Source organism: Manacus candei, unplaced genomic scaffold, assembly GCF_025592945.1.
Source record: "Manacus candei isolate 608988 ecotype Guabito, Panama unplaced genomic scaffold, ASM2559294v1 h1tg000083l, whole genome shotgun sequence".
In the NCBI taxonomy this organism is placed as follows: domain Eukaryota; kingdom Metazoa; phylum Chordata; class Aves; order Passeriformes; family Pipridae; genus Manacus; species Manacus candei.
In genome coordinates, this window is record NW_026138131.1 from 1,834,910 (window position 1) to 1,858,825 (window position 23,916).

A 23,916-nucleotide genomic window follows, 5' to 3' on the forward strand; every position below is an offset into this window, starting at 1 on the left:
TTGTCAAAAAATACAAAAAAAAGATACTGCCCTGACTGTAGAAATAACGCATTTTAGGGAAATGAAATGTTCTTCAGGGCAGCACACTCTGGCTCCGTGTTCTATCCCTGAGCACTTACTCCTCCCTGTATCAGTGATCTGTAGAAATCTCCTTGGGTCTTCCTAGTTAATGGTGGCCTCACCTTTCCTTCCAGGAATAAAGGAAATGGCAATACTAACTTTCCCTGAATTTCTACCCTACCAAAAACCTTGTTGTGGAAAATTTCAACATGAAGGGGTAGATCAGGTACACAGAGAGCACATACATGGTATGTATATATGTTATATATATATATATATATATATGTAGCAAGTCTTAGAGAACACCAGTTGCCTTTATATTCCATCTGGTGGGGTCCAGGTGTCCTACTCACTGCGTCTTAGGTTGGCAGAAAACCAGAATTTTTTGGGGGGAAGACAATATTGCATTCTCAGTTAGACACTGACGGAGGCATCAGTATGTGATCAAACACAAGATATATGGCTTCCTGTTTAGTACATATATTGAAAAAAACCCCTCTGTATTATTACTTTTTTAAACTGTTAACATCCCTTAAAATTCTAACTCTTAATATCTCTTCAGCTTTTGATGAGTGTGATTGGAAACAGCTGTATCTAAACAATTTCACCATCAAATGAGAATGGTCTTGAAAATAAAAGACTTCTTTGTGTACAAATACAAGGACTACAGTTTAGCCAGATTTAGATTTTGCAATGCCTTTGTTGAGTCATTATTATCTGGTCCTGAAAAAGAGACTGATAATTATATAGCATGATTAAAATGTAATTCCAACACAGTCTTGGAAGGCAAATAGGTGTGAAGTTTGAGAGCTCATCAGTATGAGATACTGAGCAAAGCAGACCTACTACCAAAGCATTCATATCTTCACTTCTCACCACTGATAGGGGTCTCATCACTCTTAACCAGAACACTATTTAGGTTCTCAAATTAATTTAGGCATAACAGGGGGTGAAAATGCTGTAAAGCCCTGTTAATAGTGAGTAGTGTAAGAAATAAGCCCTTAAAAGCGTTCAGAGAGAATTTAATAGTTAGTTTATTTATATTTTAAAGAGATAAAATAGTTCAAGCATGCAGTAAATGGTTATAATTTTCCTATACAACACTTGGGTCTTTAAAATATGCTCAGTATTGGATTTTAATATCTAACTCAAATACATTTCCTTTCTACGTTAACGTGGGTATTTTTTAAACATTTATTTTCCTGTGTTATTAAGCAGCCATGCTGCTAGGTAGAGCCCATAAATTTGAGTGGAGTGTTAGTCCTTCACCTGGGGCATTAGAAGTAGAGAGTAGGGACAGCAGTATTGTTAGTGGTAGTGTGATTGTGTTGCTCTGAGAATCACCCCTTTTCTGGGCCAGCAATTTCAACAGAAATTGAGTACAGAATGGGCTTCTTGTGCAAGAAAGCACTGCTGATATATTAACTAGATGTCAAAAATGGTAGATGTCAAAACCAGTTGCCAAGAGCTGAACAAGTTCATGTCTTATTCATGAGTGTGTTTTAAGCAAGCCCATACTTAGTCTATCAACAGTCATGTAAGATTAGCTTGTGTGTGTGCATGATTATCAGGATTTACAGCAGTTTACCATTAAGATATTAATTCAATTTACTTCAACTACCCTAATGTTGACAGTATGACTTAAAGTATTCCCCAGGGACAAAGACTAGTTGTATTTTGCATATTATACAAGTATTTCCTGGAAGAAAAAGGGAAAAAGTTGCACAACATTGTTTATTATTATTAAATAAAAGTAAACAAAGTGATTTTAGTTTTGTTTGTTTATTTGGGGTTTTTTGTTGTTGTTTGTGGTTTTGAGGGGGTTTTTTGGTTCAAATCCAGGTTGGATGAGGCCTTGAGCAACCTGGTGTAGTGGGAGGTGTCCCTGCCCATGGCAGTAGGAGTTGGGAGTAGATGATCTTTAATATTCTATGATCCTGTGATTCAGTGATGATGATAATGATGATTATTAACTTTGGGCATATAAAACACTGTCTAAACAGCATGTTCCCTCCTTTTCTACTTGAATCACCACAAACCTGCGTAGGAACAGTAGGTGAATAAATGAATCCCGTGCCTCTGGAAATCACTAAACATACAGACGCAAATATTTGGATTAAATGAAAATTTCAGGAGGTCAGGTACATGTTTGATCATCCATATTCATATACACATACATACATATGTCTATATATACGTGTGTCTTTGTATATAAATACACACATATATGTATGAGTGCATATAGATGTATATTTATGTATCATAATTTGACCACTGTCCATCTGTGTATATATTGAGAAATAAATGAGTAATTATACTTTTCTATCTTTATAGTTTTTCAAATACACAGTCTAAAACTCTAAAAATACACTTTATAGATATAAACTACCAGAGTACTTCAATGCCAGAAAACATAAAGTTTTCTGAGAATTTTGAAACAGAAAATTTGATACAGAGTGAGTATCTTTAACTGCATTTCAGGGGCCAGGAGAAGGAAAATTTCTGGCTCCAGAGGTTGGGTTACACCTTTGAAGAGCACAAACTCCACCTAGTGATAGGTTCAATAATGAAATTTAGAAAACCAACAATTCCAAAGTACAATCTCAGTTGTATGATAGGACTTTGAAAACGAGAAATAAAAATTTAAGTTGATACAGTTGCCCTTGTGAAAGTAAGAAAATGACAGAGAAAAATGTACTGTGAATGTTTCTAGACCTCTTTGCTACTCGCCAGTTTATGAAAACCTTTCAGTAACAAAACACCCTCACATTTGTGAACTTGTGAAAATACCCTCTAAATTAATACACATGCAACTTCTTTTATTTGTTTAATCTTTTTATTAACAAGGAAGATATGTAAAAAAAGACATCAAAACAGATTAAATTGTTCCTGCTTCTTGTTAAGCAAAGGGTATGGACAAGATAAATGTACAAGTCCCTGAAACTGCTTTGACATACAGCAGTTTACAGTCCATTACATAAACCTCTTTAGAATTAGATTTAAGGATAATTCCCAATTTAAAGTAATATTTCTCACTAAATTAGTTCACCTTTAAAAAAAGAAATTGTCCTTACAGCAACAATTTCTGTGACTGATATCCTGCTAAAAAAATAATTAATGTTTATTTAAATTAATGAGGGTACCATTTACTTCATTTCCCCTTTTCCACTTTACTATTCTCAACAGTATCCAAGTAGAATAGAAACCACATGTGCATTCAGGAAAACAAAAAATTATTTAAATATAATGCAGACAAAAAATAGCTCATGTAAGGTACGTTGTAGAACACAGGAGTATCCTGAAGAAAACTAACAGAAACAAAAGGATCTTAATTAACTCTGGCAAAGGATGATCCAAGGATCCAGGTTTTTAATATGATGATTACTGTAGCATAGAGGAGGCTCTCTGAAAGAATCTGAGTACCTGCCATACTTACAAGGACAAAGAGTTCACGTGAATCAACTTCTAGGACAAAAACAACTCTGGGCACTTCTGACCATACTATATAAAGTTAAAGCAACTCTGACAATCTCTCCCTTGTAAAGTACCCTGAAAAGTGCTCAGCTTATAAAAAATTCTTTGTTTTATATTTATGCTAGAGCTTGTCTATATTCATTAAAAAACCTAAGCATATTTTAGGAAGGGGCAAACAGAGGCCCTGTATCACATTCATCACAGTAAGGGTCCAGAAGTCTATGGGGCCAGATGGGATCCACCCAAAGGTACTGATGGACCTGTTGGAAGAGCTCACTGAGACACTTTCCATTGTTTATCATCAGCCCTGGCTAATAGAGGAGGTCTCAGGAGTCTGGAAGTTGGAAAATGCGATGCCCATCTACAAGAAGGGTCAGAAGGGCAATCTGGAGAACTACAGGCCTGTCAGCCTGACCTCAGTGCCAGGGAAGACTATGGAGCAGATCATCTTGAGTGCAACCACATGGCATGTGCAGGGACAGCCAGGGGATCAGGCCCAGCCAACATGGGCTTAGGAAACCATGCAGTGCTGGGGGCTGGGGGCAGAGTGGCTGGAAAGTGGCCCAGCTGACAAGGACCTACAGCAGCTGGACATGAGTCAGAAGTGTGCCCAGGTGGCCAAGAAGACCAATGGTATCCTGGCCTGTATCAGCAAGAGCGTGGCCAGCAGGAGTAGGGAAGTGATTATCCCTCTGTCCTCAGCACTGGTGGGGTCACACCTTGAGTACTGGGTTCAGTTTTGGGCCTCCCACTTCAGAAAAGGCACTGAGATGCTGGAATGTTTCCAGAGAAGGGTAACGGAGTTGGTGAAGGGACTGGAGCATAAATCCAAGGAGAAGCAGCTGAGGGAGTTGGGGGTGTTTATCCTGGAGAAAAGAAGGCTCAGGGGAAACCTTACTGCTCTCTACAAGTCCCTGAAAGGAGGGTGTAGTGATGTGGGCATCAGTCTCTCCTCCCACATAACAAGTGACAGGATGAGAGGAAATGGCCTCAAGTTCTGCCAGGGGAGGTTCAGGTTGGATATTAGGAAAAATTTCTTCACTGAAGAGATTATCAAGCATTGGAACAGTGCCCAGGGAAGGGGTGGAGTCACCATCTCTGGAAGTATCCAAAGGGCATGTAGATAGGGCACTCAGGGACATGACGTAGTGGGGAAGATGGTGGTGCAGGGTTATCTGTGGGACTCGATGATCATAGATGTTTTTTCCATCTTTAATATATCTATGATTCTAAGGGTTATATTTATTATTCACCTGACTAAATTCAGAAATCAAATTTCATTTAGTGGGAATGTCAGTTATCAGATAGTCAGTTTGTGACTTCTGCCTCTTCCACTAATTAAAAAAGCAAACATTCTGCTCTTCCATACCAATAATGAGATTCATTGCTCCTGCTGCAAAGTCTCTATTTGAAGAAAAGCCAAGCTGCCTGAGAAAATCATGAATATTTATCCACCATGATCTGTCTGGCATACCAATATATGCCACAGTAATTCTGGTTACATTATTTTCCTGTAAGAAAAGCTTCACTAGATATGGATGTTCAAAGAATATAGGATTAGAATCCAAGTGAAACAAGAGTGATGATGTCCAGTTTTCACCGGGCCTGATCCTGTGAGGAGAGAGGCCCAACAGCTTATTCTGATCTCAGCAGGAGTAAAGGTGTTCAGCACCTCTCAGAAATAAAAGGTTTCTCCAAGTGCCAGTTTGGCAGGATAGTTACTTACATGCTTTCTTACATACTGCTCCTAGGTACTGTTCCCTATGAGACTGCTGCCATACATGAAATTAGGCATGAACTCAAGTAACTTCTTCCATAATGGCCTACACCTTAACTTGAAAGTTTTATTGCTACTTTTCTAAGTCAAAACATGTTTGTAAGTAACTGAGTACCCCCAATATTCTTAACTAAGTTGTTAAATCAAATAATATCTTACATCAGATATAATTTTGCAAGAGTATCATACTGAAAGTGGTACTCTGTAGACTGGTGCAGAATAAAATTATTTAGAAAAAAAACATAAAATGACTGTATTCAACTTTTCACACAAAACCCCCACATTTTGTTTTAGAACACCAACAGGTAAGGCCACAGAACTCCAGCAAGGTGCTGACAAGTATATCAATTTAAACAATTAAAATTACCAATAAATATCAAGAAAATCATCTGCCTATTTAAAATTACAGCAATCAAATCAATCAAAAAGAGCAGCCACCAACATTGCAAGTCATAACTGTTTTCAAGTAAAAATTGCACTATGTGCTTTAAGACTGTCACATTCTCACATATTATAACAGTGTTAGAGTAACATACATGTATTAACTTTCATCCTTCTGTCCTGGTTAGTCACAGTTTCACTGGAATTCTCCAATGTATGATTCTGATTTTCATCCTTACTGTCTTCACCAGGTAAATCTTCCTTTTCTTTTTCTTCAGTCTGTAATGGCTTTTCAGATCTGTCTTCCTTTCTGCTACATACATTCTTCTGGCCTGTCAGTGGCTTTCGCTTAAACAGGGAAAACTGAAGTAAAAAAACAGGTAAATAATATGTGCAAAACAGTTAGCTCTGAAATTCAAGATTAAAAACCACAAACCCTTTTGTGTATGACAAGGTCAACTGAGGTTGTAAATTTCTCCTTGGTAAAATAAATAATCTCTTAAAAACAAAATGACTACTTCAAAATGTTAATGAAAAACATTTGCAATATTTGAAATGTGTCAAAATAGTACATGTGAACCAGAGAAGTTAAAATGATTGCATTTTGTTAAATTATACATTGTACAGTTTGTACTAAATACTGCAAATGGTGCAATTATTCGGGTTTCTTTCAAATAAGAATCTGAGGCAAGGTCCAAAAAATACAGGTTTAGATCTCCAAAGCCCCAGAGCAGTAAGTGCTTAATTTGCTTCCTTAAAAACGTGTGTACTCCCGTTAATGACAGTGCTTGTGTCAGTGAGACTACACATGTGCTCAGAGTTAACTGGTGCTTAAGGTCTTTATTCAACAGGAAACACAGCAGCCAGTTTCTGCAGAAGCCTCTGGATCCTAAACCTGTAAGAAATTCCATATCAGGTACTCCTCAACATGCTTATACATACATATATAGATATATATGATCCCCAAATCAGTGTATGTTGGAAATAGATGCAAGATAAACTAGCTTAGCTGCTGCTTTAAGAGAGAAATATGAGGGAAAATAGATAATGTCCCATATGAATCAAGTCCTAAGTTTTCACCTCACCAATATGTGATGTGATGATGTGATGTGATGTGATGTGATGTGATGTGATGAACAACCTGTCTTTTACATGAACAGGTGATAATGGGCTTTATCTCATTTCTACTATGATTTATTCTAAGAGAGTAATTATTTGGACAATTACCACAAAATAAAATCAAATCTTAAAGAGGAGGAACAAGTTGCTCAGCAGTTTAATTATTTGTGCAGATCATGTAAATTGAGGTATTTACATTGGTAACTGCCCACTGCCACCTTGCTCACTCACAAAACTAGAAGGAAAAACCAGGCCACCTACCTTTTTTCTCCCAACAATTCCTCCAGTTATTTGGTCATCATTGTTCTCTGAAGAATTTTTCACAGTATGATTGTCGGTGCTTTCTTCTTCTAAAATAACATAAACATTTATATAAACTTCTCTCTGACTCATGCAAATCATAAAAATATCACAGAAAAACAGAAAACAACCCCAAAAAATTGTTCTTCAAATTATTTTTGAAGTAAAAGTCACAAAAAATGTGGATCTCAAAAAAAAAGCAATCAGAATATTCAGTTCAACTTGACACCCAGCCTGACAAGACTATTTTTATTTTTTTAATTTCTCTTATAATGCTCTTCAGATGCTTGATTCTCAAGAACAGAACACTTATGATAGTGACACTATATAAAATATTTTGACTTAACACTCATAGTTTGCTCTTGCTGACAGATGACAAAGTCTTGCACACTGATTTGAAAGTATATTCTAATTTGGGAAAGCTGGCTGTTAGGGCAGGAGTTACAGTTAAGCATGAATTTTATTCCATAGAAACAATTCTGGGAATGGAAAAACTTTCCATTTGAGTTGATGTTCCTGTGTTTAAATTTTCCTATGCTCCCTGTAAAAATCATATAAATTTAGAACTTAATATCAAAACTTCCAGATCACTAGATAATGGAAAAATATTTAAGTATCCATTTTGTACAAGCTATTTCTACTATAATATTGAAAATAAATGGCATAGCTTCTTCTTTATAAAGGCTTTTTTATAATAAAGGCTTTTTTTTATATCACATTTGTTATTCTATTTCAAAAGAACAATTATAGATTATTCCAGAATTTCTAAAACAAAAGAAGCCCTTCATATATGGGGCACCCAACTTTGTGCTCCCCAGCTTTTCTAAAGGAATATATAATTCACAAAAACTGTCATCAAAACTACAGGGAACATCTAGACTTGCATCCTCAGCATCTCTGAACAGAGTTCAGTAATTATCACACTTCACCTAAAATAGTCTGCGAACGTGATGAGGAAGTTGGCAAAGATGAAGAAGACTTTTGACAAGCTTCTCAGCTGAAGTGAGATAACACAATTACTATGGCTTTGGCACTGCACAACTGGAACTGCTCCTAGCAAGTAAGATACAGCCCTGCTAAGAGAAAGTCCTTCTCGTGGACTTCCTCCAATACATGACTGGGAAAAGTATTTATTTCTTTCAAATCAGTAACAATTATTAATGGTTTTTTTGCGTCTCAAATTTCATTGCCTCTCAACAGCTGGTTTACCAATTACTGACAATAACTGTGCCATTCAGTATTTTTTATAATATGGGACTGCTTAGAACAATTTTATTTTTTGAAATGTTGTATCTGTCTTTAGGAATTGTATTCTTACCCTGCTGAATGATGGTCTCTTTCTGAGTAGTCTCTTCTGTCTATAGAGAGACAAAACCAATTAAATCTCTACATTCAAACTTGTTAAAAAGTAAGATGTTTTATGATTAACACCTACATGTGTTTCTCTCTCTACCAAAATCACCCCAAACAATCACTTTGCATTTACAGGGTAGCTACACATATTCAAACTAATGCTGGTTATAAAACCAGATTCTTTCAGAGAACAGTAACTTAATAAGACTAAATGCTCTTACCTCTCCAGTTTCTATTGTGCTATTACTGCTTTTCTCTCCCTCAGGTGTTTTACTAGATTTCTCTTTTGCATATTTTTCCGCTATTTCCTCTTCTTTCTCTGTTCCTTCTCTAGATTCTTCTCCTGTTTCCTCTTCTCCTTCTGGTTCTTCTATTTTTTCTTCTTCTTCTGTTTCTTCTTCTTCCTCCTCCTCCTCATCATCTATCTCTTCATCTCCAGATAAGTTTTGTTCCTTTGACAAAATTGCCAAAACATAATTTTGAAACTCAGGGTGCACAGTGATATCATGGTCCTTATCCTACACCAACTCATCAATTATTAGGATTTGACTAAGAATAAGAAAAATCAAAAGAGAATGTTCCAAGCAAATAGAATGAGGACAAAGACAGGAGACTCCACTCATGGTTTGCTAATTTTAATAGATTTTTAAAAAACAGACCTCCAGTGACCATTAGGAATGCAACTGATCTTTATGTTTCGCCAACATGTGTCTCCTTAGAGAAAAAGTAATGAAAACAAACTTATTTTTGGAAAGAAAATATTTCTTTTAAATGTTTGAAATATGCATAATTGACACAAGCAGTAGTAATTCCAACACTGAAAAAAAATTTAAAACCTATTTCCCAAGAAAGTTGATAAATACAGATACGTTTTGATTCATGTGATTCAATACAGACATGATAACTTGAATTTAAGTTAGTTTCAGCCTACAATAAAACTTCAATATAATAAAATAAATTAGCCAAGGGTATTATAAAATAAATTTTAAAAGATTCAAATGTTATTTTTGTAAAAGTTTGTAAAGAATCAATTATATCCTTCTTACTCCATTCAGACTGTCATTACCATGCCATTATGTATTTACAACAGCATGAAATACAATATTTGAAACAGAAACATTCTCCTTCTCATTGCAGAAATACAAGGGCCTAAACCAAGTCCAAGACGGACTTCTGAAGTCAATCCAGTGAAGATTTATCAGTACATCAGAACGTCCAGAAAAAGAGGAATACTTCTGTTCCACCACAGCCTGTGTCACGATGGTGACTGGTGGGAAGTATCTGCACAGTCTTTTGGAAGTGTGGTGGAGAAATGGGTCTTATATTGAACACCTTTGTATACCTGAGTCCAAATGTTGTCTCCTATCTGTTGTCAATGTTTTCCTTATTCTCTCTTACTTCTTTGATCTTTTGCCTGTTATCTCCACAATGACTGTTTTCATGGTCATCAGAAGGTAACTTCCTGGTCAGGAGGAGACCACGAATTAATGTTTCTAGAGGTTGGAGCACAGAGCTCTTTGGTGGAACTCCTTTGCTAAGCACCACTCTGACATCCCAGGAATCTGAGACACCCTTACATGTGATTTATGGAGACCTGCATTATTCTGGACCCCAGCTCACAGCCTACACCACCTAACATCACACTAGATGAATTTGTTTTGGTAACTGAGCCACGCTCCTCATCCCCCCCAAAAAATGGTGAAAGTGAGCGACACTCCTTGTACTCCAAAGAAGACACCTACTATTGTTTAACTGAGCAGCTTCACAGACTGACCCCATTTCCATTTACTGCATTTGCAGCTTGCCACAGGTGTCTCTGGCTGTCACCTCATCTGTTCAACTCCTAAAATAGCCCATTTTGAATCATAATTTAAAGCACAGTTTTATTACTGCCACTTCTGCTTGCCCATTTACAGGCATGTTTACGAGAGTTTTTACCAGTGGTGATGAATTATATGAGAATGTCATAATACAGATATGTTTTTATTTTAAAATATTAATCACCTGATCATTAAAAAGAATATCTGAAAAATCTGAGGCTGCTAACTAAGGCATATATATATGTATATATATATATGTATCATGTATATATGTTACATGCATATATTATATAGATGTATAAAATCTCTACATTATTCTCTTCATCATGCATTAGGGAGTTTGTTTTCTTATTCCACTCTAAATTCCTTTTTCATAAAAAGGTGTTCTAAGAATACCTTCAACAGTTTTACTTCTGAAGTTGAGACAGAGGGAAGTTGACTTGGCCAAGGTCACACACAGAAAGTAAAAAGTAGTAAAGAACATACAAGCGACATATTTCAAACTGTTTTCATTTCAGCTTGAGGTTCCAGTTTCTTCAAGGGCAAAACAGTGGTCGGTACTATGAAACAGCTTTAAACATTTTGTACCTCTAGTACCTCAGTACAGCAGAACAACAGCCTAGAAAATATCAACTTAACACATATACAGAATTTTGTATAACTGTCTTCTTTGCTTAATTTTTTGCATGCCTTTATTCTGGTTTTCCTGTAAATCCAGACCTTCATAACAAGACATTCTTAAGGATGAATTTGCTTTTTCCAGGCTTTAGGGGATGAATAATCTTCCTTGCCCTGGTTTTGGCAAAAGTATTGCCTTAGTGGGTATAACTGTCTTTTGCTAAAGTGGCTGCAGCTGGCTTTTCTTTGGGCAGATTTATACAGAATAATGACACTTCTTCTCAGAATACTCTATAAAAATATGTTCTTATGTCTACAGGAGAGAGGGAAAAAAATTTCACTCTCTTCCCTATCGTTGCCTCCCCTGGTGTCATGTTCCGGCTAAAAGACAGTCTCACTGAAGACTGAAGACGTGTCTCATGGTAGACCTTGCTCAAATGACAGCTGCAAACTGGGTTTCTCTACAGTGCTGTAACTATTTCTTTGTGGATCCCTCCTGCATCATTTGTGGAAACTGAGCTCTGGCAGACAAGCTGCTCATAATTAGCATTTCAGAAGGGAGGGCTTATAGTATCTTTCCATGTCTCCTCAAGAAGTCAAAATAATGTTTGCCACCACCACCTTATATTTCTAGGGAAGAAAATCTCAAAGCCACTGATGAGATTTTTTAAAAATCTGGTAAAAACTCAGTGATGAAGAGAAAGCTGTAATTAATTTGTGTACCACTTGAAATGGAGAGTTCTGGAAAGCTCTGGTTTACAAAGATGTTTCTGTTTTTAGTTGCCTTGGAAACTGTTAAAAATCCAGACAGAAGATTAATAAAAAGAGTTAAGAATGAGGTAGGTAGCTACATGTTTCTTCCTTGGGGGTGTTCTGCTAAGAAGCCATAAACCAGGAATTGCTTAGCTGAGTTTTTAATCATTTAAGGAACAGATTTTTCCGATGACCTGCCCAGCCCATTACCTATAAATGCCAAAAAAAACATTAAATGCCATGGCCCTCTAACATGTCTATACTACAACTGAATGATATAAATACCAAGTAGGAGTTTCCCTGTGAAGTAGAAGACTCTTAGTAGATGGGTGTTGTGTCTAATGAGGTTGGTCAATTGGCATAATGCTTCATAAGGGACTGAACAATGCTCCCCTTGTAGAGCACTAGTAAAGACAACTACAAAATACATTTCTCGGACTATCTTTCTGCTTTGATGCAGGACTGAATAGAGGAATAGGTAGAGGAATCATATCCTATGCTACCTCTCATTTTGCTCTCCATAAACCTAGTGCACATCAGTGTCACTTCTGAATTGTCCATGCTGGGAAAATGTGCTAGGTTAATATTTTACTAAAACAGCATTGAAAGTAACAGTGTTAACCATGATCTTACATGAAGATGAGAGAGAAAAAAACTCCCAAACAACTCAGTTTACCCTTTGTGGATTGGAGATATATGGACAGGTAGGCATGTAACATTTTCTTGATACTGACCATGATGTCAAGGTGTCTGATGTGAACTGACTGGAAATACTACCTGACAAAACTCTTAGCAAAGCTAAGATAAATACCTTGCAGTTTCTTACCCAGCAGTTACAGTGAAAGCTTAATACCTTAAAATCCACATAGTGCTAACCATTTGGCATCAGGCATTTGAAGTGGGCTTTCATTTTGTAGGTATTTATACTGAAAAGTTATTAGCTCAGTTTCTCTAAACCTCAGAGAATTATCTTTCAATTTCAGGATGACTAAATAAAGCTGTCCAGTTTAATGACTAACAAAAATTCAAAGACATAAGTACTCAAATGAGAGATTTAACAGCTTATCCTTCCAATTACAAAAAGGAAACACAGAATCACAGAAATCAATTAGGTTGGAAAAGACCTCTGAGATCATTGAGTCCAACCTGTGACCGAACACCACTGTGTAAACCAGACAATGGCACTGAGTGCCATGTCCAGTCTTTCCTTAAACACCTCCAGGGACAGTGACTCCACAACCTCCCTGGGCAGCCCATTCCAATGCCCAATCACTCTTTCTGTGAAGAACAAGGGAGGTAGTCAACAAGCCAAACTAGGCTTTCCTTACACATTGTCAAGGAGACAAATAGCTCAGCTAAATACACTTAAAAGAATTTTGGGTGAAGAGCTGAGCCTTGCACCATAACTAGACTTCAACTCAGTTATACTGGTTTCCTAATTGTACAATTCTATGTCAAGAGCACTTGACATGGATTACCTCATACTTATATCAGCCCCTTAATGCTGCTGTTCTGTAAGTATCCTGGAATACTAATACAACACTGAACTTGTAATTTCAGGCACATAGTGCAGTGAAACAACTGCAAATCAGTTTTATGTCAGGCAGGAGTTTCCATTGCTAAATGTCGACAAAAAACTGAATTTTTAAGATAGTTATACCTTCTTGTAAATATGATGGAAAAAAACATATCAAAGTAGTAGATGCCCACATAGTGATACAATGATTATGCTGGACATGTGATGATCAATTATCACAATAGTGCCCTTCAACAGGATGGTGTCATTCTGAGAAAAATGGAATAAAAAAGTGTATACAAAGCTGTAAACAGCATTGCAGAAACTGATTGGACAGACTAATTTTCCATTTTTGTTTTACTAAGCTTTTTTCTGCCAATACTTTGCTATGCAACATATTTTATTTACTAAATGCCAAATACAAGGACCTACAAGTTTCCACAAGTTTCCATTTGTGCACTTTTGTCACAGGCTGGCAGTGCACACACTTTGCATTAAGAGAAGTAATCTGATCACACTTATTAATCAAGACTTTAGCTGTCATTCTGAGACCGCACATAGATATTTATTTCAGAGTAGCAGAAAGTAATTTTTTGAGGGCATTATCCTAAAGATTATTTCAGTTTGCCTTGGTGCAATTATTCTGTAGCTTGCCAGCTTGCTGCTATAGGTGTACTTGGGGAAAGACATATTTCTGCATTCTTGTTTGAGTAAAAATAACTACTTATCAATGTATAAAATTTTAATGTAAAACTTTATTCTGAAAAAGTATTTGTACTTTCAGCTTTGTGTCAGATTTTGACTATTCACTACAAATTTAAAAAGAGTTGCCTAAAGGATTCTCTTTCCCCAGCAACTCAGAATGAATTTTTTGTTTATTCCCCAAAATAAATCAACATCTGAAATAGCTCAGATATACTGCAGCTTCCATATACAAAACTGTTACCTCCTCATGAAAGTTTTCTTTATTTGGAGAACAAACAAATAATATAAATTTCCATGGCAAAAAGGAAAAAAAAACATTCTACAGAACTAGAAAGAATTTTTAAGGTGTTTTCTGAAAGCCATAAAACAAGTTGGAGACTGTTTACATCAAGTATAATCTCTTATGAGCTATTTTACACAGTAACATAAATACCCTCTAATATTCACTTACTCAGAAATAGCATACCAAAATAACTCCTGGGTACTTAAGCCAAACAGATGAAATATAATGAGCAACTGCAAATTAGAACATGTTGATGTTATCTGAAAAAATTTTTGTGTCTCTGGAAGACACTATCCTGCAAAAAATGAATTCTTAATGCTAACAGACATGGAGAAAAAAAATTACTTGGGAATATTAGCCCACAATGGGATGCATATTGTGCATATTTTCTAAATCCTTATAGAAAAAGTTTTGGTGTCTGGAGTTTGTCATGCAGCTTCCACGTATTCACAAGTGAATAAGGACAGTCACTTCTTTCTGCTTTTATTGTGCACATAGGTTAGAGTACTGCGAGTCTCTCCAAAATCCTGTACTTTCCATTCAAATCCTGCCTTAATCATGCTGATTATTACTCAGTGCTTGGATAAAAATAATGGTAAAAGCAAATTTTCACCAAAACACCAGAGCAGGCAGGAAGGTTCTTTAAGATTCTTTGACTCTGTACATTCCTCAAAGGGTTGTCCCATGGTTCACTGCCAAAACCTCTACAGCCTGCAAGACTGGACTTCTAAGGGGAGAGCCCTCCCTTCAAAATACTCTGATGTAAAAGTAGTAAATCCTACACAACCATCACTAACCTTTAAGCCCGTTCTCACCTTGTAGATTTTTCAAGGCACACCCAACTTGGTAATGCAAGTCCCACCACCTTCGCCATGCAATTGTTTTCCACACCATGCCAGCACTTGTGGGAGTTCTTCCCCAGCCACAGGAAGGCTGTTTTTAAAGCATGGCTGGATGTAGGACACATTCAGGTTCACTTTGTTCTTTTTCTCCTCACAGATGACAATGAAGTGCCTAGTAAAGGAGATTAAATTTTGCAGCAGTTCTGCTGCTGTGTTTCTAATTATGAATGTAGCTTTGTGCCTTGGATAGATGCTGGAGAGAATGAAAGTAAAGTATTTTATACTTCCAGTAAGAAAGCCAGCCTCTGCCAGGGTGGTTCACAATCCCAAACTGTTATTAGGTTGGTCATTATTGTTCACTTTTCAGTCGAACAGCACAGCACAGGCTCTTTTGCTAACATGGGTACACGGAATTTGAAACATTACTCTTTAATACTACTGTGATCTATATCCTTAAAGGAATAGGCACAGATAAAGTATTTATTTAATATAAAATTCTGCTTAGAGCTACCATTCTTTAGCTCTCTCTCACACTCTCCATATGACATCACAAATACTTTCTATTTCACAGAAACCACAAATGCAACTCTGTGTGAAAGGTGTAGTAGTCATGACAAATTACAAAGCTCTAAACCCATAACATTGAACCTAGGATGTTCCAGAAGATTGTTCTGCAATCCAGCTCAGAAAGAGTAATTTCTGATTTTTCAATGATGGAAAAATATGAAAAATGTGAAAGGCAGAATGGTAAATATCTTTAAAGTTGACATTTCAGGGCCCTGACAATAAATATTTTTGTAACTAAGTATGGGGCTTTGAGATAATGGTATTAATATTTGTTTAAATTATTATAGCATGAGGTTGCCAAGCAAAAAAGCAAGGGGCACTCTCATAAATTCTTAGAAAAAAGACAGTGATTAACTGTACTTGCTTCTTCTTCTGGCAATAGAAAAATAAAGCCTCTGTTGCTCTCAGCAGTGCAATTTTCTTATGCCAAAGCTATCTCTCCAAAATCCTTTCAATATGCAAAAGTTAACTTCTCCTCTCTCCATTAAAACATATGAAGAAGTGTATGAAAATATGACAGCTCAGTGAGTGACTTCAGACCATGAACACACTTGGAACTTCACTGAGGACAAAAACTATTGGTTTGCCTTTTGTGTGAGCAAAGTATTTGCCCAGTTGCTCACAGAATGCCATGGTACTAAACACTCTCAGTTTTTTGAATTCTGTGATTAGGTATTAGTTGCCCTTTTTTTTACCTTTTTACAGATCTGAAGATCCTGTTATTTCTGAGTTTGATTCTGCTTCCCATAATGTTATTTGAGAGGTAAGATCTAGAAGGTATTATCATGTTGGGAGAAATTTTATCTTAAAAAGGTATTAGGTTTTATTTCCCCCTAGGTTTTATTACTTAAAGATAATAAAAACTAGGGGAAAAAACCCTAAAAGCAATGAAAACAAAAACTAGATGTTCTTTTTTGCATGATTCTGAAAGGCCCCATTTTAAAAAATATCCATGTATCTATTCAGATAAGAAACTGGAACAAAAAATAGTGAATGAAACCCAGACATTTTCTGTAGCTTGGGGAAAGACATTTTTGTTATTCAGCATCAATTATGCAAAGAGAACTACTATCTGAATAAATGGTTTGATATTTTCAGATATAATGGAAAAACTTACCTGCTGAAATTTTGCAAGCATAAGAGAAGAGCTGAGCTACAGCATATTCCAAAGTCACCTAGAGCACCCTCACCTCTAACAAGAGCTGTGAGGCAGGAGCAGACTTGCACCCTGCCCCACTAAAAGTGCCAGAGGTGCTTGTAATCCATGCCTGCTGTAAAAGGTAGTATATGCACATGTAATTCTGTGAACAAGTCTGTGAAAGTGTGCAGGGGGATTAAAAGTTCTGAGATGAGCAGCAGAGGAGTGCCTAGAAATTATTGGTTGCTTATTAACATTTTTTGGATGTCTAATGTTGCTGTCACTGCTGTATTGCTGCTCTTGAACTGAACGTGTAGCTGGTTGATTGCTGATTAACTGTAATTAATAAATCAATAAATCACTAATTCTTTATTTGACTTAAACCACAGACCTGAACAGTTTTTCCATGTGACAATCATTAGGGAATAAATCATGAAGAGGAAAAAATGTTTGGGATTTTTTTTCTAAGAATACAAGAACACAAAGACATTAAATGAAAGTACCAAAAGATGGATTCAAATAAAAAAAAAAATGTTACTTCTTCAAACAATGTATAAAGAAATGTAATAAATATTTTCCAAAATATGTTCCGGATGCTAAATGGATTAAAAGTCAATTGAAAGAAATTCATGGAAGGCAAATGGTTGTTAAATACAATACTTATACCTACTGAACCACAAATTATTGATTATACAGAATGTATTTGGTATTTGATTATACTGAATGTATATTAGTATATTGAATGTATTTGATACATTCAAATGTACTATTTGAATAATTACACAGGAGAAGTAACACTACTTGTTTGTGCTATTCTAATATTTTTTTCCTAGGCATTCACCAGTAGCCACTGGTAGAAATAAAGATGTCTGAGCAGTTGTCTCTTGTTTTCTCTCTCTATTGCAGGATTTTCTTTTCTCTACTAAAAACTAGTTCAGGAGCATTTCTGCCATGTTGCTTCAGTGCTGCACATAAATCTTTCTGTATGCCATAATAAATACCAAGGACATACTGAATTTTCACAAAACCACAAGTAACAAACTTTATAAACCAGTATGAGTCAAACTAAATAAAATTCCACCCGTTATGCTAATGGAGTTCCAAAGTCCCATCAAAGCCCAGAAACGTTGGCACAATGTACAATTTATGTAACGATCCAGTGGAAAACCCTTAGAAGTGCTGGAGTAATGCTCTGCTTTTCCCCCACCACAGGAATGATCCACAAAACTACATAAAATTAGTTCTCAAATCAATGAATTTTCATCCAGACAAAACAAAGAAGAGGAGATGCCCATGAGCTGGCTTCCCTTCACTCTCAGAAAGCTTTATGCTATCAGCACATGGTAAGAGAGGAACAACAAGTGGTCTCCATTTGCCTAAGAATTAAGATTAAAAGCTACAGCCAAACAGCGTATGAAGAGCCATTTCTGTGTGGAATTGGAAACCACTTGCTTTAAAATGCTCTCACCTTTTTCTCCCACTCCCTATGAAATACTTTTAACAAGAAATAACAGACTTTTTTCACAGCACAGTTTTCTTCCAAAGATGAATTCTAGAATCACAAAGATGTAGATGTCATATCCAAGAAACCCAGTTTTAGGCCTATAAAAATACTTCTCAATATTACTCAAAGTTTGATCACAGTGACATCCTAATCTTTCCCAAGAAGGACAAAATAACACATCATAGCTTCACTTAGTTTCAGAAGGAAGTATTTTCACAGGAGTTCAGTGACAAAGCAGCACTTCTGAGGGTTCTGTTGTTAGAGCTGTTTTCTTGGGAAGTGCCTTTAGCTGTTAAAATATTGCACTCTATCAGACTATGAAGATACTTACCTTGTTTCAAAGACACATGCTGATGTCAAGGCAATGTGTTCCAGAGAATTCCAAAGCTTGAAACACATTTCACAGGGACAAAATACAGTCACTGGATTAACTTTTCATTGTAGTTAGGCATGGCACATGACCAAAGTGATCTTACCTTCAAATGCAGTATATGGAAGGGGTGAGTAGGGCAGGAAGGATCAAACTAGACTACAATCTACTGGCAAACTACTAATCTGCTACAGGCTTTTTAGAAAATGAATTCTGGAGACATTGTATCAAAGATAGTTTAATGCCAGTATCTTACAAAACAGTATTAAAAATGTTTCATAATCCCAACATAAGTGTTGATTCCATTAACATTTTTATTGAATGACATTTTGATTCCTTTCTTCTCCTGTTCTCATTTTCAAATAGGATTTAAGTAACTATCTTGCTAGAAAATGAATGTCAATACTGAGTTCTGTTTACAAAAATGTCCCAGACCACCCATTAGCATAGAATTTAAGTAACAGTGCTATATGACAAGTCCCTATCTCTTCATTTGCCAGTTCAGCCCCCAGTAGTTGAAACAGTAATGCAATATCTTACAAAAATAACTTGCAAGACTTGTTTGTGTATTTTAAGGAAACTCCAGAAGTATTAACCTTGTCTTTTCCAAAAAGAATTCAGACTTTCTTGCCACTTTCTTTACTATTCCATCTGGCTTCTAGCTCTACCTCTTTTGAGAGATCACAGATGTGATTTTTTAGAAGGGAAAAGCACAGATCTCCTCCAATGAGGAGAAGCTTTGGCTCAGATACCGAAAACATATATATGCTTCACACAGCAACAGAATATATTCCCCTTCCTGAGAACCTTAGTTAGATGACTAATGTAATGCAGTGTTTTGTAGGCAGATATAGAATCTTCTGTGTACTGCACAGTATAAACAAGTAAAAAAAGTTTACAAGTGTATTTTCAAATTCTTTTCACCAAGGGTGAAAGCTAAAAATTATCCCTGAACAGATACATTCTGACTCTAACTTAAGCTAGGCCAGATTCTGAGACTTGTGCATTTGCACATAATTGTGTGCCAAACACCAAAACAAAAAGACAACCTTAAGGCCTTTGAAAAACGCCAGGCCATCACTTACCCAGGCCTGCATTTCCATTTACCTCTCATCAACTGACCCAAAATTTGGCAACTTATCTTTTCTTTAATTGATGCTGAGTACTTAAACATTTTACCAATGTATGAACAGAAGAAAAGTAGGGGGAATGAATATGGACTGACAGTAAAATTTAAAAATATGTATATTTGCTAATTTACCGACACGCCTTTCATATAAGGCACAGTAACAAGTAAGCTGTCCTGCAACTAATATTGATGTATTGCTGATTCAAAGGCAAAGAAGATTACACTGTTGCAATGTATAATTCATGTTGGCAACACAACATTACAATTTAATTAAGAAGCAAACACAGTTTACCTCCTCAGCAATTATTTTTTAAATCTGTGTCATACATGATAAATCTGATTGTAAAAATGACTATATCAACAACTTATGATTTCTCTTATAAAAGCTTCCCAAATCTAAACATTTTCTTCAGTCTTTTTTGAGAAATTGGCACTTAAATGCATGATAATGTATTTTGACTACATTAGAAGTTTTTTTAAGTAATAAAAATCAACCTGCCATCATTCCAAAGTTTCCTGAAGAGGCTTAAAATGCATGTCCAGTAGTCTATTCTACTTTAGTGTTAAATAATGAGGTAGCACATTGTTCCAAAATTGTTCTGAATTATGTAAACCATTTGCTACACGCTGTTTGGACTTCATGGTTTGTTTAGAGCTGTTTGGTAAAGCAGTACTTTCTGTCTTTTCTGACTTCCTGGATTTGCTTTTCTTTTGTGGAAGCTTATTATGATAATTTTTTCTTTTATCTTTTGCTTTTTCCTCTTCCTCTTCTTCTTCCTCCTCTCCCTCATCCTCTTCCTCCTCTCCTACATCCCTTTCCTCCTCTTCTTCTTCTTCCCCCTCTCCCTCTTCTTCTCCCTCTTCCCCTTCTTCTTCTCCCTCTTCCTCTTCCCCTTCTCCTTCCTCTTCTTCTTCTTCTTCTTCTTCCTCTTCTTCTTCTTCTTCCTGCACTCCCTCTTCTCCCTCCTCTTCCTCTTCTTCTTCTTCCACTCCTTCTTCCTCATCCTCCTCTTCTTCCTCATCTCCCTCTTCTTCTTCCACTGCCTCTTCTCCCTCTTCTTCCTCATCTCCCTCTTCTTCCACTGCCTCTTCTCCCTCTTCTTCCTCATCTCCCTCTTCTTCCACTGCCTCTTCTCCCTCTTCTTCCTCTTCTCCCTCTTCTTCCTCATCTCCCTCTTCTTCTTCCACTGCCTCTTCTCCCTCATCTTCTTCAACTCCCTCTTCTTTTTCCTCCCCCACTCCCCCATCTTCTTCTATCCCTTCTTCCTCTTCTTCATTTCCCCCCTCTTCTTCCTTTTCACTTTCTCCACCCTCCTCCCCTTCTGCTTCTAGCCCTGTTCCTTCTTTTTTCTCCTCATCTTTTCCTTCCTCTTCAACTTCATCCTCCCCTTCTTCTCCTTCTTCCACTCCATCCTCCTCCCCTTCTGCTTCTGCCTCTGTTCCTTCTTTTTTCTCCTCATCTTTTCTTTCCCCTTCATCCTCCCCTTCTTCTCCTTCTTCCACTCCATCCTCCTCCCCTTCTGCTTCTGCCTCTGTTCCTTCTTTTTTCTCCTCATCTTTTCTTTCCTCTTCAACTTCATCCTCCCCTTCTTCACCTTCTTCCACTCCATCCTCCTCCCCTTCTGCTTCTGCCTCTGTTCCTTCTTTCTCCTCATCTTTTCTTTCCTGTTCCACTTCATCATCCCCCTCTCCCTCTTCTCCTTCTTCCACTCCATCCTCCTCCACCTTCTTAGTCCTCATATCTTCTTCTTCCTGTTCTTCTTCAGATACATCTTCTTCCTTCCCTGCCAATGGTTCTCTTAATTCCTTCTCTTCACCTTCTTTGTCTTTTTCTTTCTCCCTTTCTTCATTTTCTTCTTCATCTTCCTTCTCATCTTCTCCTTCCTCTTCTCCCTCTGTCTCTTTTTCTTCCTCCCCCTCTCTATGTTCACCTCCTTCCTCACTCTCATTTCTTCCCTCACTTTTAACCTGTTCCTCCTTTTCTTTTTCAGTGCCTTCCTCTTTTGCATACTTCTCCATATCCTCCTTTTCTCCCTCACTCAGCATTTCTTCTTCCTTCATCAACCTGCCTTGCTCATCTCCCTGATCTTTTCCATCTTCCTGATTAACCTCTTCTATCTCCTCTGCACTCTCATTCTCACTGTCTCTCTCAGCCTGTGACTCCTCTCCTTCATGTTCTTCCTCATTATCTTTTTCCTCCTCATCTTTATCTTTTTCTACTGAAACTTCATCTCTACCTTTCTCATACTCACTGTCTTCTTCTTCCTCCCCTAGTTTACCTTCACTGTCAATTGTTTCATCTAACTTTTCTTTTTCACTTTCACCCTTTCCACTGCCTTCACCCTCCTGCTCTTGATCAGAATCCTCCCCATTCTTAATTTCTAATTGCCCATCTTCATCAGATTTAGCATCAGAGTTTGTTTCTTCCTCATTCTGGCTTTTTAAATCAGTCTCTTCTACACATTCTTTCTCATTGTTTCTAATTTGCATCTCCTCAATCTCACTGTCTTCTTTTTCTAAGTCCAAATCTTCCACGTTTTCTACTGTTCTCCTTGCCCTCTGGATGTCTCTGCCTTCACTGTAGTCCTCTTCTTTTTTCCTACGCTTAAGCACATACTTTTCAAGATCATAACTACTTTCCTCAGTTGAAGACGATGACATAGTCACAGATATTTTAAACCCTATCTTCTCTGTCTTCTCTGCACTACTTTCTTCTCCTTTGACGTGCATTCTTTCACACTTCTCAGATTTTTCAGCCACATCCTTTATTTTGTTTTGACTTTTTATTGCTTCTCGACTTTCTTGCTTTTGAACGAGATTGTATTTTTCTACAACTAAGGAATCATCAGTCTGGGGGTGATCCCTGGATGCAGAAGGAAGTACCTCTATTTTCAGTGATTGCTTAGATTTAACAGCTTTTGATTTTTTATTGGAAGAATTTGGTTTTTCAGACAGAATTTGATTTTCAGTTGGAAGATTATAAGTTACATCCTCTCTGAAAAATTCAGGATTTTCCACATATTCTTCTTGCCTTTTCACTAATCTGCTTTTGTCCCTAGTCATTTGTTGAACACCCCTCTTCAAAGTACTAACACTTTGTGTATGCTCAGGTTTAGCTTTTGTTGGGTTTTTTTTGGCCACAGACTTCCCTACAAAGGCACTACTCTTTTCTAAATCTTGTCCTGGTGACTCTGAAAGTGAGGACTGTTTTTGTAAAGAGCCAGAGTCTAATTTTGAGACCTCCTTTGTGAAATCAGAATCCTTATTTTTCAGCCCACCCTTACCATCTCTTTTCAGTTTCACATTTTTATTGTTCTTCTATTCCACACGAGAAGCAGAAAATTAAAAAGAAAGAAAAAAAAAGCATTAAAGACAAATGACAGCAAAAGAAAAAGGTTAGAAAAGCATCTGAACAAGAAAAGAAACAATTTGTGAGAAGGGATTAAAAGATAGCATAAAAAGTAGAATATTTCACATGAAATGAATTCACCAGTGCATATATGAGAAGAACATAATGTTCTGTTAATGATTAATGTGCTACTACACCTTTCTCACTAACCCAGCACTGCAAGGGAATGCAGGAAGGACTGTGCATCCAGTACCACATCCCATGAGCCAGAGCAGGTGCAATGCATGAGGTTGTTGCAAACAGAAGGAAATAAGCACAGTTCTCTTACACCTTCCTCCACCTGCCCCCTGGAAAAATCTTCTGATGCACTCACTGCTATGCTCTTTCTAAGAAGTTTGAAAATCTGTTGCCTTTCTGCTTTAAATTTTACACTTATTTAACAAATTTTGCAGAATAATTTTTAAAATCTAAAATAAAATTATAAAGAAATATAACAAAATGCCAGAAAGCTAGGATCACTTCAGGAGTGAAATAAGAAGGTAATACAAAGTATTTTAACTTCATGAATAAAACCAGTAATTTTGCTCCTTTAAATAAAAACTATGGTGAATACCTGTCAGTAAAGTTTTTACTTACACTATGTCCCAAAAGTCAATTGAAATCTTTTTGTACCAACAAACCAGCAGAAATGTATGTCTGTGAAATGTGTATATGATAGTCCCTTGCTCCTTAAACTGGTGAAACATTATATACTCTCATCTCAAACCCCACTGGATATGAGGAGTTCTATGTGCCTGCACAAATTCTGACTTCTTAGAATTTCATCTTAGAATTGGATATTCAGAAAATTTGCAAGAG

At 36.7% G+C, this 23,916-nt stretch overlaps 1 protein-coding gene across 8 annotated transcripts in view; it reads right to left on the bottom strand.

Annotated features, from left to right (window-relative positions):
- Window positions 1-8,826: 8,826 nt before the first annotated feature.
- RPGR (retinitis pigmentosa GTPase regulator) overlaps window positions 8,827-23,916 on the bottom strand; it is a 50,099-nt gene continuing 35,009 nt past the window's right edge. For 4 of the 8 annotated variants that reach the window (XM_051811660.1, XM_051811666.1, XM_051811665.1 and 1 more), the window contains exon 14: window positions 9,538-23,027. In XM_051811660.1, coding sequence (XP_051667620.1) covers window positions 20,262-23,027 — 2,766 coding nt within the window. In that variant the 3' untranslated portion in view covers window positions 9,538-20,261. Of the gene's footprint in view, window positions 8,917-9,537; window positions 23,028-23,916 lie in introns of those variants that run through there. The other 4 variants (XR_007908355.1, XM_051811662.1, XM_051811661.1 and 1 more) reach the window with 4 other exon arrangements.